Raw genomic sequence first — 18279 nt, forward strand, 5'->3', positions numbered from 1 at the left:
TTCTAATAGAGTTCTCTGCAATTTTTTTTTTCATGTTATGAGCTCGTTTCAACACGGCATGAGGTTTTTCTTTTGTGTATTTTTCTTACAGTTTTAAAGACCATTTTGCATGGAACAAGGTGACCTCTTGCATCCATAACATCTTAAGTGGGCAAAGATGGATTGAACACTATGGAGAGATTATCATCAAAAACCTTAACGATGACACTTGCTACTGCAAACTGACTTTCATAAAGGTAACCACAGCAGTAACCACAGCAGTGTTGGCAGTGCCTTTTCTGACAGACACAGCAGTGGGTGGGTGCTCTCTGCTGAAGCTCAGTACGACTGCTTATCAGCTGTATTCTCCTATAATTCTGCTTTAATTACGTGTGATTCTTTGAGAAACTTTAACTCTGAAGGAACTGCCACTCACTAGGTAGAGCCAGACAAGAAAGAAGTAACGGCTTTCTCAGGTGATTTCCACTGGAGATGCAAAAAAAAGTATGAGGAAAGGAAAGGAAGAAATACAATGAAAAACCTACTCTGGGTTTGATGCGAGAGGTAGTCAGGAGGTGTCTGCTGATAGTGGTTAACCACACATGCCTCCTGCTGACCCACTGGCACGTGCTGTAGTTGCGTTCGTTCCACAGCTGTAGTTGCTCAAGCAGGGTGCTTCACCCAATGCTCTTTTGTAGCCCTCCACAGGTACCTGGAGGAGTTTCAGTGAGGGGTGGTGTTACTGAAAGCTTTTGCTTTAGTATAAGGCAGCAGGGTATGACTTCCTCAGGAAATGCCCTTATAACTGAAATTAAAATTAGTTTTCGGCAATAGATGACTTCTTCCTAGTAAAGGAAAATCAATGAGAACCTAAAACAATGACAAAATTTCTAACCTGAGAAATAGTTTTGCAAAGCATGCTAGGAGACTTGTCTTAACTTGCATTTTCTGTATCTGATTGCTGGAGAAAGGCTGTGCTTTGCATAGAAACAGACCATACAGATAGAAGCTAAGTACTACAGCATAGCTATGCAGCATGGCATGCTCAGCAGCAGAAGGGAAGTTTCCTTTTCTCATTTATTTTCCTAGATACTTTGTGCTTTCTAAGAAGCATTAGCATGATTTTTTTTTTTCCAAATACTTATTTGAAATACTGTAATGTATTTACAGAGTTTCAGTGGATGTTTAGAGTTCCGATTTTAAAGACTGAGAGCCTGCAAATCTTACACTTTTGATATTGTAAATTGTCTAATGTGGAGATTACTGTATCAGTTCCTTCTCCTCCTCTTCTGAAAATCTGGGGAAGATGTAGACAAGTCAGTCAGGAGTCAGCATTACAGCTGTCCAGTTTTGTCACTGGGCAGAATTCTAAGTCAGCTATGTATCACCTAGTACTGTTCCTAAAAAAGGCAAACAAAATAAATACTGTTCTCAGAGTCTATGTTTTATTAAGTCAACTAATAGCACTAACACCAGTTGCTTGCATATAATATTGTAATGGACACCTAAGAGAGCAGTTTTCATTTCAGAAAACCACTCTACAGCACGGTGCCACTGATGCAGTAAAATCACACTTGATCTCCTATGCACCTTTTTACCCCTTGTCCCTTTTAATTCTAGGCAAAGTACTGGAATCCAAATGCACATGAGATTGAAGGCAGTGTCATGGATAAAACCGGGAAAGTTGTGCATCGACTATTTGGGAAGTGGCATGACAGCTTATACTGTGGGATGACTTCATCTTCAAACTGTATATGGAGAGCAAGTTAGTGATCAGAATGGCCAACATACAAAATTTAAGATGTGCTTAAGAATAAGCTTACTGTTTTTATCTCTTTATCAGGCCCAAACTTATTATTTCTATGTGGAATATTAGATTTTTGTCCAGCATTTAAAATTTAGACCAGAAGAATACATCATTTAACTTAAATAACATTGAGAACTTAATCCCATGGCTTCCTGTATCTTCTCCTTTCTCCTTCATTTTCATATCTGGGCATGAAGTAGGTATTGAGGACTAAAAGGAAGGGGGGGTGTGTGGAAAAGGAACAAAACCCCCCACTTTTTATGTAAAGAAGTGTTGTGTATTTCACACATTAAACATTGGAAGATAGCCCACAAAGCATAATTCTGTAATGACAGCCATATCCGAATTTTCCCAAACTTGTGGGGTTTTGTCTACTGTAGTTTGAAAAAGCACTATGATAATAGCACGGCATTCCTCACAGCTGTGCTCTGATTCAGCTGAGAGAACAGAAATCTGTTTTGTAGCAGTGCAGTTATCAAGGGGAATGTGGTCTTTTGTCATGTTATTAAAAACCTCTTACTCCCCCCGAATTGAGACTGTGGTTCAGAGATGAACTACTGACTGAGGGGAGCTTGGAATTTTCCTTCTAAAAATAATAGCATTTAACTGAAATTCTGAATGTACTCTTTTGTTTTGTAGATCCTATGCCTAAAGATTATGAACAGTGGTATGGATTTACTCAATTTGCACTGGAGTTAAATGAACTGGATGTGCAAACTAAGTCACTACTCCCATCCACTGATACACGTTTTAGGCCAGACCAAAGGTAAGAAGTTTTAACTCTTAAATATCTTCCTTAAATAGTTCTTAATCTTCTGTACGTGCACTTTACCCTAAGCTCAGACTACTTTGTGTACATACCTGCAGTGTGTTTCTGTTTCAACGTTAATGTGCATCTGAAACGGACATTTTAATCACTTATCAGGAGATGGTCTAGTCATTATGGACCAGTGTTTTCTAAAACTGGCTCTTGGATGTTTCTAGATAGCTGCCTTTCCAAAGATATTAAACTTCAGTACTTCAGATACTGGATGTAGAGCGTACTGTGCTTGATAGCCAGAAACTGAGACACTTGAAATTTCTTCCTGCAGTGGAATTTCTACTGTTGCTAACTTCCAACTAAAAGAATGTAATATAACCATGACTCCGAGCTTCTTTTGTTAAGTGCTTTTGGATGGTGCAGTTGTCTACAGAGGTAGCTGTTTACCTTTCAAACACTGTGAACCGCCTGCTATAAAGATCAGATTCTGGAGCTCTAGAGGACCTGGCAAAGGTGGGGGACGGGAGCACCAATTGTGTGTCTTACCACTGCTGGTACTGCAGGTTTCTAGAAGAAGGGAATATTGAAGGAGCTGAAATGCAAAAGCAGAGGATCGAGCAGCTACAGAGAGAACGACGGAAGGTGCTGGAAGAAAACAATCTAGAGCATCAGCCTAGATTTTTCAGGTACTGTATAATAATTACCATATACTATCATTTACTTAAATTCTTACTGTAAATTTGGTTCTAAATTGCCATAAAACAGGCTCCAGTTTTTTCCAGATTTCTTCTATATTTCTGATTTTTGTACTTGTGTAGAACACTCCAGACTTAGTTAAAACTCAGAATTATATGTTGCTTTTTCATTAGTTCATCCCTGAATTTCTTTCTCATTTTTTGCCTTGGTGCTGTTTCATATTTAGTCTACATTTGAATTTTCCTGAGGGAATGTAGCATCTTTGATTCTTTCAAGCAAGGTGAAGTAGCTGGATTTAGCTTAATTACTTCCGCTGAATTTCTGCTGAATTCAGGGGGATTGCCTTGTGCAGAAGTGGGCAGAGTTGGGCCCTTTTATCTCCAGGGCTATTTTTGAGCATGTTTCCCCTATTTTATGGGGGGAGAATTATCATTCAGAGGGCGCTTTGTTTCTTCCTGTTGTAAATCAATTAACAGGCGACTTCAGCCATTGAAAGACAAAAATGAATGCTAACGAGGGCATGGCCTTTTACCCTCCAGATTCTCTGTTCTGCTGCAGTGAAAGAGCTGGAGCCGAGGTGAATGTTGTATGGGTGTATGTATCACATTTAACAGATCTGGGATCCTAATTTTTTTCTGGATAGATAGGTACTGTACTTCTGAGTAACACAAAAAGCATTTAAAATAGGTGCAAATAGATGCAGAAAGGAAATGGCTCAGACCACTACATGTCTGACAAGCTGGTGAACTAACTCATCGCATGTCAATCACACCTACTAAAGAGAAGCAAACGTTGCTTCCAGCAGGATAGAGGCAAAGTCTAATACTTCGTAATTATACATGCATACTGAGAATTGTGAGGAAGGACGAGGATTTGAAAATGGAGATTCGTGCTGTAGTTTTAAACAACAGAATAAAGAATTTAATAACTATATAGCAGAAGTGTTACCCAGTGTTAGAGTAGATATGAATTACGCATTTGGCTTTTCAGTAGTGATTTCTGTCTTCAGCAAATCACAAGCCTTGATTTACTTCAAAGAATAATTAGCTGTTGTGCAAAAAATGTTGCACACCAGATTAAAAGCAGACTGATTCCTTCAGGGTATGGTACCTAGTGCAATGAGTCTCACCTCTTGACTGAAAGCTAGAGGCCTTCTTTATGCAGTAACCGAGGTGAGCCATCTTTGGAGAAGTAAAAGTAAAGTTTCCACTTTCCACTCAAAGCTGCCTTTGAGACCATGAAATAAACCTGGACTGTAGTTTTAAGTGCTAAGCACTGGCATGTGACAGTGAAATATAAGAGCCTTGATCTCTGCTGAGCACTAGGCTACTGAGGTGCGTCTCCGAGGCCCGGTGCAGGCATACACCAGTTCAGCTCTCCACACTGTATTGTCTTGTTTGAAGGCTGTACCGAGTTGCACTACACCTGGTTCATGGGCTGGACTGGGTATCTGTACGTAGCGCTACATTGCGTTTACATAGCATGTGTATGGAAAAAATAAGCTTTACGTTGAAGGCGCTTGTTTCATCTTTGATAGGAAATCCAGTGATGACTCCTGGGTGAGCAATGGAACCTACATGGACCTTAGAAAAGAACCTGGCTTTTCCAAACTGGACAACCCTGTCCTCTGGTGAAAGAGGAGCTAAGTGAAGATACTCTCTGCTGTATTCCCAGATCTGATTTAAAAGAAGTATATATAAAATATATCTATATATATGCCTATATATATATATATATATATAAAAAAAACAACCCCACGCACACATATAATATATGTGTGGTGTGTGTGTATGTGTGCAAGTGTGCATATCTCCAGAATTGTGCTTAATTTAGAATCTGATAATTCGTTTCCTTTATTATTGACTATTGCAGTGATTGTTTGAATGTATAAATACCCTCATTTCTTTTTATAAAATGTTTAATAAATAGTACTGAACGTTAACAGTGAGAGGGAAGAGAGGAGCTTTTACACTACTTTTCCAATGTGTAATAATGTCAGTTCTGAGTTAACTCATGCCTTATTGAATTGCATTGGAGACAGTAGCATCAGCATCTCCTAGCTGTGCTGAGAGATCAGAGTGCAAGCCTTAGTAACTCAAACTGTAAGCTGGCTTCCACGGCTCAATGAGTAGTTCTGCTGTCTCTGGGCTGGTATAAATGGCTAAAACAGAATATCAGCTGGTGCTGGAATCTTGAGTATGATCTGCTGCTGCCTCTGGAAAAGATCTAAATAAGCTTTTGTTTCTATTGGCTTTCTTCTTAGCATTATGGAAGAGGTAGTTCTGAGCTTACATCAATGGTTCTACTGCCTTATACGTAAATTGTACTGAGCTAAATGTAGTGCTAGGAATTCAGGAATCGCCAAAATTTTCCACTGCAAAAAATTTCCACTTCAGATTTATAGCCCCCCAACAGGGCAAGAGGAGTAGATCCTTTGTATATACTGCTTGAGCACTGACTAGATGAAGAAGCTCTCTCTTTTTTTTTCAGTAAGTAAAATCTATACAGAGCACGAAATCCTGTGCTTCCATAGCTTCATTTGTTTTTATTAATCTAAAAATTGCAACAGTAAGACTTTTTAAAAAGTAAGCAAACTGATTGTTTTAAGCTAGAAATTTTTTCTTAGTATTTTGATATTTTCTACCTCTTAAGAAATAAACAGCGTATTTAAGATCTTATATTTAAAATATTACCATCTGCCTTATGGAGACGTGTGTGGAGTCTTTGATCTTCCTATGTTTGTTTGTTACGTTCAGATAAAATATTCAAGTGTCTTGCACTAAATCAGTTGCATCCCTTTCCTGTAATTTTATACATATGGCTAGATTTGTAAAACTACTAAATCATAGGTCAGAAATTTAGCAGGAACCAAATGTAGCAGAAGACGCACTTTTGAATGAAGATTATAGAGTTGGGCAGTATTTTGGGGTTTTTTTGGTTTTTTTTTTTGTTTGTTTGTTTTTTTTTTTTCCATCAAATCACAATGCCACAGTCATTACAGAATAATTTGCATTCTTACCTATCTGCAACTCAAGCCTGACCCGTAATTCTTCAAGTCTGTTCTATGTGTCTGTGACTCTTTGGCAATGCAGTTCCCAAGTTATAGAGCTATATCCTGTCATCACCCCCACCCCCTTTTGTTTTTCTTACACGCCACTGTAATGACACAAAACAAACCCAAATGTTGTTGGCATGTTAAAGTGGTTTATGACTGGAACAATGTGACATGGCATGGTTAAGGAAGTCTCCTGGGGGACTAGTAGCTTAGAAGAGCTTGCACTTTACTGTGTGTTGCATTGTTCTACAGAAAACCCATTAAAAATGGATCCATGTATCATGAAGGAAATACTATGAACGCTTCCATTGTAAACCAAACGTGTGATGTCAGATTAGATGTGTATTTGAATTTTGCTTTCTGTTACCTTGAAGTCCCATTGTCGTAGAGGAAGATGCTTTTTCACCATTTTTCACTTTGCCCAGGAACTCTGCCTCACTATCATTTCTGTACTGTACTACCAAAGAAGTTTGCATAATTCTTTCCATTTAATATGTCTTTTAAAGACTTGACTACCATGCCAGCAGCTTACAACAAGGCGAGATTCATTTCAATATGAAGACAAAATCTGGGCTTTAATTCCAAAGGAAGTCTTAACCCTTGGGGGCTGTTTGGCTTTTCAAGGAAAGTGAGGATCTCTTCATGGCTTGTTCCCTTCCCGTGTTTTATTCTCGTATCAACTGTCAAAACTTGGCACAGAAATGTGTTGATATTTGTAATTATCCTTGCTGATGGTAATTACTATCTATACTAAAAATAACATTTATTTAACAGCAAAAGAGGGCAGGGGAAATAAAATTTTAAAAAATCGTTTAAGAAAGGGAGCAAAATTTGTGGAGGATGCATTAAATTTGCTCATCATCATATTTGGCAGCTACTGTGATTGCTGTCTGATCTGATTGCTGGTTTTGTATTTTCTAGGTATGGAGGGGATTTCTCCATGCTTTCTCATATGACTTAATAGTTGATAGCATCTGAAATTAAAGGATTAGAGGCCAAAAGGCAAAGTTAAAGAATTGTAATGCATTAAAATCAGCAGGTCTTAAACAAAACTAATCTCATATTGGGTGTTTGAGTCATGACTTTTGAGAAATCAGACTGGCAGTGTCACTTTGTATCTTGCAATCTAAAATGTCTAAAATACATTTGGTTAATGACAAGAAGCACTGGGCTGAGTAGTGCCTTATATAAAATTTTCTTCAGCAAAATTCCTGTTAATGAGAAGGCAGACTTCGGAATTTTAATATAATTTCCAGAAAAATAATGCCTGAAAATAATCCAGGGCATTTCTTAAGTACATGAAGCAAAATCATCGCACAAGTAATGGCTCCTTTTGTGTAAATCTCAGATACACATCTGCAAACACAGTTTAACCAGTTGTGAATGATCCTCTGACTCCATGTTTCCAACTGCAGTATAGTTGTCCCTGCTTACTTTTGTACGCAACAGTTGGGTTTAGCTGTTAAACTTCTGTCAACGGTGTATTAAGAAATGGAAGAAAAATGTCTTGATGTTACTTCTGTGTATTTCTGCATAAAAATATATTCATCATTCACAAACCTTAATATACTCCATAGAGTTATTCTTGGTATAGTATGAAATTTTGCTAATGCTCTTCCCCAAAACTTCAGATGTGTTAATGGGTGCAAAACTTACCTTAGCTTTCTGCAATATAACTAAGACAGCTGTTATTTTTAATAACTGATATTGAGGGACTTCGTCCCCCATTTCTACCCAGAATGGTAAAAAGGACCTATCAGGCAACTTATTGCTTTCTTTTATACACAGCAGTTATCCCCAAGATATTTAGCCCAATGGATCAGTCTTAAAATTTTCTGATGGGCACTGCCTGCTGTTACAGCGCTCTTTTTTGGTGACTTTATAAACATTACTTAATATGATTTTGGAGAACAGTTTGAGAAGCACTCCTCTACCACTGCCTTTCTTTGTGTATCCCTTTACAAAATAAAACATTCACTATAAACTTACATCAAGATGATGGAGCAGCTCAGGCCTCTGGGTGTTAAAACACTGGCTCAGTTTTCAAATTACACAGGAAAGAAACAAATTCCGGGGAAATAGCATTCATAGAAACAGAAACCCACAGCTCTACTTCCAGATTTGCAGATTTGATAATTTCTGATTTTGGTGCAGTGTAAGTCTGGGATTATGAAACAGCGTAACTTGCTTAGGAGACTACTCTTGATAGCAAAAAGTGCCCTTTAGACTGAGTGGAACTGGAGTGTGCCATTAATCAATGTATTCTGCTCTCTGAGATATGCTTTATGGGTTAGTGTGCCAGCACTGATCTACTTTTAGATGCTTTTTCAAATACAGATCCAGCAAAGTACTTAGGGTCTTTATACGGAGCTAGGAAAAATATATGCATAGAAGGAGGAGTGAAAAGAGCCAAAATTTTGAGAAGGAAACATCCTAGAGATCTGTTCTTCTACCATCACATTTTTGAAGGACCTAAAGCAGGATTGTTGGTTTATTTAAAAACCTGGCCCCTGAAGGAGGTGGTGGTTGCAAACATGATCACCTTATTATTTCGCAGTTTAGTGTTGAAGCCAAATCACTGTACAGAAAAGAACACAAATTCATGGGGCCAGAACATACAGCCAGGGACAGCTTTGGGCTGGCACAAAGGTCCAGTAGTGGTCTCAAAAAAAAAAAAAAAAAAAAAAAACAAACAAAAACAAACAAACAAAAACAACAACAACAACAAAAAAAAACTCACAACCAAACAACACAACAAAAACAGCCTAACGAAAACCTTATCCCTTCCCATGCCCCTAATTTTCTCTCAGGTGTTTACAGTCCTGTATAGTTTTCTATGTGGCCCCTCATATCTAAAAGTCCCTATTCAGTGTCCTATTTCCTCTTTATTAAAAAGATTTCTGAAGAGTAGGAAAACAGCCCATTCTAGCAAGTTTTTAAATGACAAGTTGTGCCTAAAAGCTGTAGTTAAAGACTTTCCCCATAAACATTGTGGCCTACTTCTGCATCTTCTCCTCGACTGTGAACAGGACTTCATTCCCACTTGCACTCTGGAGTCAGACCACAGCCTGGTAAGGGTGGCACACAACAGAAGTGTACACCTACGTCTGCTCGGCATGCTCCTAATTAATGCACTTGCATCTGCTTTTGTGCAAATCTCTTCTGTTATATCACTCTAGGTGATCAACTTCGCAGAGCAGGAAACTCTCAGCACGTCTTCTTTTGTTCAATACAGCTTTTTCTTGTGTACAACTCCTACAGAAGGGGCAAGCTGAAGAGGAGTGCAAATCTTGGCCCACAGTGCATATATAATAGAGAGAAGGATGAAATCCAGCTTCTCCACCTAACTGAATACATCTTACAAGGGCTAGAGTCAGATGGTGCTATTCAAAGGAGTAAAGTTAAAGGGTTTTTTGGGTTGAGTGTGTTTTCATTCATAGATTATGCCTACTATAAATAAAATTCACAGTATTCGCTAACTCATCCTTTATATTTTCTAGCTACTGGTGGGTGCAACTTATTCCAGCAGCTGTGGGTTCATAAGAAACTGCACATGCTATCTGGCTTATCTGTTGAAACTTAGGAAATGCTGTAACTTATCACCAAATGTATTCTTCTACCGCTCAGTTCTTAGATATTGTTCTTGCTGCAGCTTTTGAAAGCAATAAGAGAAACTTTCCACAAAAATAGTTGCCATATGTTAAAAAAAATATTTTAAGCGGTTCGGTTTTTATATAAGTTGTGGATTTGGTGTGTTTGTTGTATAAACCAAAACTGTATTAAAGCTTATGAGAATGTTTGGGAGGTTGATCCACAAGAGGTAATGAGCTCCTTTAGCTCCGCACCTGTGAGATGGTTGGTGTCCCTGAGAATCAGGCAGTCTTGTATTTATGTTAATGGTATTTTACTAGTTCCAATATTGGAAAAACATACCACATGTATGAGGTATTAAATAGGCAAAGCTGCTAAATGCTGAATTTGTTGTTTGCTTTGATAGGGCATTAGTGATTTCAGACTGAAGAAAGGTATTGTATTTGTTAGAATTATCACAGACTTTCAGAGTTTTGAGAGAACTTTCTGTAGTCAGGATCATCCCTGTTTTCTGCTTCACTTACTCCAAAAATTTGTAATAAAGTTGGAGCACCTTGATGCGCAGTTTTGATTTACTTTTGTCTCTGTAACCAATTTAGTTGGATGTTAATAAATCATACTTGCCAAAAGGTCATAGAGCACCCTGACTTTTTCCCAGGGGTTGTAAGCATCTTTCTTTAAAGGTTGTTACTGACAGCTGAAATAAGTCTAGCTCCTGTAGTGATCTGTGCTTTTTACACTTGCCAAAATGGCAAGTATGAAAGAGCTTCCATCTGCTAGAAGCCTTATTTATCACTCTTACAATCTGTCTGGTAGTTAGTTATGCAACGTTCCAGTTGTTTACCAGTTACCTGCCTGAGCTGTACAGCACTGTCGCAGGGCTATTATGCCAGACACTGGGGCAGGGAAAGGGGTAAGCTGATGGAAATCATTTATAGCTGGAAGTTGATTCTTAAAAGCAATTTTTAGTAGACAGATGTGCAGCAAAAATGTTATGCATTAGCATGAATGTAGAGACCACAAACCACGTGTTCTCTATAAAACAACTTTTAAAAACAAGGAAACATGGTATATACTGGACAAAATAAGTAACTGGAAGGAAATTTTATCAGTGTGGTGTTTTCTCCCTCAGAGGTGGTGGTTCAAGACAGCTCTGCCAGTCAGAACTCAGCTATGTCTCACGGTCCCACCATTTGTGTGCAAGATGCAATACGGATGGATTAGGATCTTGAAAAATGTGGGAGTACAGTGAGTGTAATTCCTGGCCAACCTGTAATTCCTGACTGCAGTTATGCACCACTTCCCAGGCTCAGTGTGTACCAAGATTTGGTGGGAGGAAGCAGGAGGTTCCAGGAAGAGCTGGGAAAATTGGATCAATAAAGCTGTTACCATGCAAAATATCCTCAGCTGTTGTACATGGCAGAATAAGGATAGAGGCTGAAAGAAAAGCAGCTTTCATAGTGGGCAAGAATCAGCTCCTCATTTCTGAAATCTAATCATTTTGGTCCAGTATTGGGTTAAGAACTTTGGAACTTCCTCATCATGTCAGCCGGAATCATGTCATTGATGATTAAGTTCATAGAGATCTAATATGCTTTAACTGGTACCTGAAATAACCAGCATTCAGTTCAAGTTGCTGGGAAAATAGTGGTTTACAGCAGCAGTTACACTTTTTTCATAATTATAAAAGAGAGAGGAAGATGACAAGGGATGCTCACTGGTTCCCCAATCATGAACACCCAGGGCAGTAGGAACTTCTCTTACAGAGAAATGAATTTCTCGTGACTGCCCCTTGAGCTAATAACATGCCAAGTACCCACAGCGTGGTCAGTGCTACCCAGACAAAACCGGCTGTTCTCCCCTGCAGAAGCGTAAGGTAAACTTGGCTCAGGCAGACCCTGCATCCAATTTGTGTTTAAGCTCAGTTGTCTGTTCATTTACAGTAATCTCTATTTTAAAGCCATTTTGCTTACTGCAAAATGATTCAAACCACCATAGCGTGAGGGAAAACACTGACAGCTGAGCAAAGCTTGTTCTGCATAGTAACTGATACATCTTGGCTTATTTTTATTTTTTTTTTTTTAAATGCCTCTGTTACATTCCTTTCATCTTACAAACATTGCTCTCCATGCTCAATTTGTTGATTTTTAACTTGGACCCCCTCTAGTGCAGTGGATGTGTAAGAATTTGTAGAGTTACTCTGAGGTTTTTAAATGGAATTAAAGCTGGCCAGATACCAAATTCTGCTATATACTTGTGAATTTGTGTCTTTGCGTACTCTGTACCAAGGGGAATACTAGAAATTGCTATGTGTAAACCCTCGTTTGAGGTAAATCAACATTGCTCTACTGAGCTGAGGATAGCTGAGGCTTAAATGAACTGAGAATTTGACTCTCTATGTTCACTGATGTATGTTTTTACAGGCTCTGGGAACAATAATCAATTCCTGGATGACAAGATGTTGTGTACAAACATCAGCTGATGTTTCTGTCTGTAATATCACAGACTTCAGGCTTTCTGTAAGTGTTAGGGCACTGTTTTTCTTTGAGGATTTTTTGAGTTGATGTTTCACTTGCCATTTTACTAAGACCAGCTGTTAGAATTTGAAAATACGTTTTTTTTTTTTCTTAGTTAACATCGGATTTTTTACATTAGAATTTCTTTAACAGAAAATTGCTTTCCTAAATTCCAAATTTCTTTCTGTAACTTGTGTTGGGAAAAAAAAAAAAAAAAAAAGCCATGATAAAGGCTTCAGTAAATCTAGTTTGAATTACTACAGTAGACGCCTCGAAAAATCCTTTCCTCCTTAGATTTTATGAGGATACAGCTGCAATGCCTAGATTGCTGCCTAGAGCAAGGAAGATTATGTAGATTTATCAATAGATGAGAACCTGTCTAATAGCAGAGAGAGATTTACTGTTTTGTTTACTCTTAGGTTTGTTATTTCAGCCACTGACAGACTGAAAATGGAGCGAAGTCAAGAGATCATCCTGTTTGTATTCATTGTTTGTTACTGGCACGTCAGTCAGGGAAGCAAATCTTAGGTTTGTTATATAGCTATATAGGGGGGTTGAATGGAAAAATCAATTTTCTTACAAAGTTCAAAACCAGCACAGCAAATTCTTAAGTCTTTTAGTGGGAGAAACTTCTACTGAGGACTTTGCCTGGAAAAGAGCACCACAAGTTGGTCAGTTAGAACAAGCTTGAGTTCTTCTGAGTTCTCTAGTTAGCAGAGGTTGGTGAGCCCAGCCCATCCTTAACCTGTCTCTTTTCATTTTGGAGAGATAGTACGGCTTCAGTCAAAGTTGATGGATGGTAGAGAACTCAGGGATATTATATTTTCACCTTTTGTGAATATCAGAAACTGGAAGAGATCTTGATGTGCCACATCACAAGAAAGGGCACAGTAGAAACAGTAGTATTTTATCTAGCTTCAACACTTCCTAAAGTTGATGCTTGTGTGAATCTGTTGGTCTCTATACCAACAGGAATTGTTTGTTTAAAATGATGTGGGGAAGGAGCGAGAGGAAAGAGTATATATTGTTGAAATAAGATTCTCAGTATTGAAGTGTGCAGTCACGAGGTCCTAGCCAAAAGAATGACTGCAGTTTATGCTTTCCCAGCACCGGTTGCTCATTGTTTCCTTTCATACTAACACTTCCTCTCAGGACACAGCTGGTCTTCCTTCTCTCTCAGAAATTGCATTGCTCACACCGTGGTGTGTTGGCATTGGTGAGGCCGGACAGTAACTGCGGAAGAACCAAATAAGCCCCAGCTCGTGCTGACTGCAACCAGTTCTGTCGGAGGAGGTGCATTCCCGTCTCCCAGTCGCAAAGGGGGCAGTACTGGCAAGAAGAAAGCCATCTACCCAAGGTTACTTGTGTCGCCCGTTACGGATGCTGCTCACCGGAATCAATGCATCATTCAGACAAACAGAGGCAGTACAAGCAGCAAGGACACCCTGTGATAGAGAAAATAGAATAAACCTTTGACTGTCAGGGGACAGGCTGGCACTTTGTTTCATACGTGAAGGTTTTTTCTGGGACAGTGAAGTCCCAGCCTGTATGTGTAACCGCAGTATAACAAGCAGCGTCAGCAACATGGAGTTGTGTGACTAGCCCTAGCCACCACCTGTACAAATTAGCAGGACACCAACTGCTGTCCCGCTCTGCTCGGAAGGACAGCTGCAGCCTTTTACACCTACCAATCTGTTTTGACCCACAGCACCCCCTTTATGGCACCTTGCTGTCTTTTTTGGGCAAGCCTGTCGCATAATATAAAAGTAACTCCCATGCAATTACCAGCCCACACACGGTTTTCAGCCGCTTGCCAGCCCTTGCTCCTTGTTTCAAGAACTGTGTTCTTTTCATCTTGTTCCTTTTAGTGGGGAAAACCCAGGTATGTTCTTACCCCAGTGTCTGTAAGACACTGAAAAGAAAACCCTTCGCGTGCTGAAACTAGGAGGCAGCAACAGCGAGCTGAAAAATGAAATGGCTTTAAGAGGAAACGTGAGGCCTTAGTCTTGGTAGCCAACGGGGCTGAACTATCAGCCCTGTGCAAAATGTGGTGGTTTTTTTTTTTTTTTTTTTCCCTTTTGTCCTGCCTTGCGGTGTGCACTTCCACAGCAGAAGGTGCAGACAGCCCCCGGCAGCTCCTGCTGCAGAGACCCTGCGAAGCTGCAGGAGCCCTGCCTCGCCCTGTAGCAGCAATGCAGCCGCACAGCTCCTCGCTGGCTTCTTTGCCATTTGTGGTCTTCTCCTCAGCACATCTGCTACTTTTGCGGGCCATGGACTGCTTCAAAGATCTCTAAACAAAATTCTCAATTTCTATCTTTCTGGGTACTTAAAAACTCATTTACTTTGCTCTCCTGGAGAAACCCGTTTCAGATTGCCCTGGAACAGGAATTCCAGTTGTTCGGTTCTGAAAGAGAGATTGAGCTGACAGGGAACAGATAATGAAAATGGGGGTCAAGGAGTTGCAAAACAACTGGGAAGTAAACCAAAGAAGGCACAAAAACCAAAAGGGGAGAGACAAGATTTGTTTTAAATCATAATAAAGCTAAGGCTTAGATGAAAACATGCATCTGGTGTTATTCAATGAAATATTAATGTTAGCTTCTGAACATTTGGCAAGGTTTGGCCACGGCTGTACTCCAGTTCTGTGCCAGTGTAATAGAAACACCATCCGGCCGCCTGTCTCATGAGGAACTGCAGTTCCATTCTGCAGATTCTTTGGAAAATCCTTTGCTTCCACAGTCAGATAGTGGGTGTTTTCGAGGGCATACACTTGTGCATACACATAGTTGTGGTTTGAGCCTGGTCGGCAGCCAACCACCATGCAGCCACTCTCTCTCCCTTCTCTTCTGGCAATGAGAAGGGACAGAGAGCCAGGCTTGGGGTTCGAGATAGGACTGGGATGGGGAAAAAATCCCCCTTTATGGGCACGAGCAAAAGGCAGGCTTGTTAGGGGAAGAAAAAAACCATACATTTATTACCGACACTAACAACACCTAACAGAGTAGGACAGTGAGAAGCACTGCCACATCTTGAGAACACCTTCCCCCCACCCCTCCCTTCTTCCCGGGCTCAGCTCTGCTCCCGATATCTCCACCTCCTCCCCCAGGGGCGCAGGGGCAGGGAATGGGGGGTGCAGTCAGGGATGCTGCTTCTTCCTTCTTCAGTGGGGGGAGCTTCTGGAACTTGCTCCCCCTGCTCCATCATGGTCCCCCTCTCACAGGAGACAGTCCTCCACAAACTTTCCCCGACGTGAGTCCCTCCCACAGGCCGCAGCGTTCCCCACACTGCTCCGTCGTGGGTCACCAACTTCCTCCGACTGGGTTCCCTCCCACGGCTGCAGCCCTTCCCGAGCTGCTCCGGCGTGGGACTCCCCCGCATGCTGCAATCCTCCCAGCACTGAATTACAGCAGCGGGGCTGCCTTTTCCCATGAGACCCCGGCCTTCTTCGGGCACAGCACCTTGATCAATCTGGCAGAAACAACAGGCCATAAATCAGTGTCTGCTCCACCGTAGATCTCCATGGGTGGCAGGGGGGGCCGCCCTGCCGTCTCCCCACAGGATACAGGAGGGTCTCTGCTCCAGCACACCTCCCCCCTCCTTTCTTCCTCCGTTCCTCCACTGACCTTGGTGTTCATGCAGCTGCAGCAACTCCTCCTCACCAGTCCCACTGCTCCTCACCACGTCCCTTCTTAAATACGTTATCGCAGAGGCGCAGCCGATGGGCTCGGTTTCCAAACAGAAGTGGAGCTGACTTGGAGCTGGGGGAGCTTCGAGAAGCTTCTCACAGGGGGCCGCCCCGATAGCCCCCTCCCCTGCCACCAAAAAAACTCCACCACTCACTCAACCCAGGACACACATCCATTCAGAGGATGCAAGAGGAATTGTGTGAACCAGAATAAACCTGGGGATCTGATCAAAAAGAAAACACTTCCTTGCGGTCAGCTTTTCTTTCTACAGGCAGCTTCAGTCACAGGCTCTTCCCCATGGATCATTTAATTCCTCTTGATTTGCCAATTTTGTCCTAAACTTTCTTAACTACCTTAAATGTGTTCTTTAGATGTGCTTTCCTTAGTTCTTCCAGTCACTGTAACTAAAGTTGTATATAAATAACAAAATCAATATGAACTGCACTAATTTTAGGATCACATTTTTTACCGATCAGGAAATACAACAGTAGAACAAATACGAGTGGAAGTACAATTTATTAAATCAATGCATATTATGTAATCATTTGCAATCAGTTGTACCTAACTGCTCATAGTACTAGGCACTATACAATACTTTAAATAGTGCAATTATATTCTAAAGAACTCTGCCAAAGTGCTCACAGTCTGAAAGGTGTATGTGTGCAGAGATACAAAGGGCCTCATTTTTTGGAGGCTCAGTGACGGGTATCCTCTGTTTGCAATGTTTTATAAAAAAAAAAAAAAATCATAATATTTGTTATTTTAATACAGTTCATCATTTGACTTTGTAAGTTCTATTTCAACTGGCCAAGAACCAAAGATGTAAAACAAGAAGTAAAATTTAAAAGCATAGGAAATAAGCTTCATTTCAGATTTTATTACTGATAGAGTTTTTAGACTTTTGTAGGTTAACGTGGAATAATATGCTTTTAAAATAACTGTTTCTACATAAATGTTTGGGACTCCTACACAATATTTGATAGCCATTCCTTTTGGCTAATTTATGAGGAAGTCCTACTACTGAATAGCTTGAACAATGTAACAGCCAGATGGTTTTTGATAAAACATTAATGAGACCAGATGGTTTGTAATAAGCTATAACGGAAAAAGACTTTTGAGACATGCGAGAAACATTATCTATTCCTAAGTCTTCATTTATTGTTATTGTAAAAGAAATAAAGTTCTGTGGCAACCACCTAATCTACAATTTAAAGTTAGAAGCAATTAGTTCATGCAGCTTCATGCAAATTGTCCTCTGGATTATCATTGGACACATCACTAGATGACTCCTTAGGTAACCACAATCTATTAGACGTGATCCTAGCCTACCCTTTCTGGAAAATTTCTTAAAATCATGGGAAAATCGTAAAATAATCACCAGGTTTTCATAGGTACATCTTTAGAAAGTTACAGCTCCCCTGAAACACTGTCACCGCAAGGGCTAAGACAGCTTTTACAGTGACAGCGGGGGAGCCCTGTGCCACAACACACGTGCTACTGGAAGGTGGATGTGCCACCACTCCCTGCCAACATCAACGCTCAGGGCACCAGGATCCGAGTGAGTTACAGCAAACAAGCTCCGCTGAGTTCTGCTGAACACATCTGCCTCCTCCTGCACCTCCCTGGGGCGCTCGCCAGTTGTCCTTCCAAGGGACTGAGAGATCCAGAAGTGAAACCTTTTTTTCCTTATATTGGTCCCTAAAGGTCTCGGAGATGAACCTGACAATAAAAGACAGCGTCTAAATAGCGGCCAAACTCATCTCACAAGCAAAGTCTTCGGATGGTTAAAGATGTCACCTTCCCCTCGCCACTGTCAAGAGCCAAATGGACAGCGGCTCACATAAACGGGTTGGGAAACGCAGCAGAATGGCTTTTTGGCTGCTTTCAACTCGCACAGTCCCTCCTGCCTTGCTGGACCCTCCCACTGGTGTCCCCTCAGCCCACCCGCAGTGACTGGCTGGTGGCTAAGCCTGCCACTAGCCGCTGGCACCGCGGCAGGGCTGATGGCAGCCGGGCCAGCGGGGGAGCGACAAAGCTGTTGTTTGCAACAGGAAATGTTTCGGAGAACTGAATGGTATAGGGGAAAACTCCAGAGCATCCCGCCAAAACAGGAGATGAATTTTAATGTGAAATACAAATGAGGCTGGTTAGTTCATTTGAAAGAAAAAAAAGAAACAAACAAAACATGC

At 40.7% G+C, this 18279-nt stretch overlaps 1 protein-coding gene across 7 annotated transcripts in view; it reads left to right on the forward strand.

The window, feature by feature from the left end:
- The window catches only part of OSBPL3 (oxysterol binding protein like 3), a 94571-nt gene extending 84051 nt beyond the window's left edge, over nt 1-10520 (forward strand). For all 7 annotated transcript variants that reach the window (XM_032991584.2, XM_032991589.2, XM_032991588.2 and 4 more), the window contains 5 exons: nt 92-236; nt 1600-1744; nt 2426-2552; nt 3110-3232; nt 4780-10520. In XM_032991584.2, coding sequence (XP_032847475.1) covers nt 92-236; nt 1600-1744; nt 2426-2552; nt 3110-3232; nt 4780-4876 — 637 coding nt within the window. In that variant the 3' untranslated portion in view covers nt 4877-10520. The remainder of the gene's footprint in view (nt 1-91; nt 237-1599; nt 1745-2425; nt 2553-3109; nt 3233-4779) is intronic.
- The last annotated feature ends 7759 nt before the right edge of the window (nt 10521-18279 follow it).

Source organism: Tyto alba, unplaced genomic scaffold (genome assembly GCF_018691265.1).
Source record: "Tyto alba isolate M040663 unplaced genomic scaffold, T.alba_DEE_v4.0 Super-Scaffold_38, whole genome shotgun sequence".
NCBI classification, from domain to species: domain Eukaryota; kingdom Metazoa; phylum Chordata; class Aves; order Strigiformes; family Tytonidae; genus Tyto; species Tyto alba.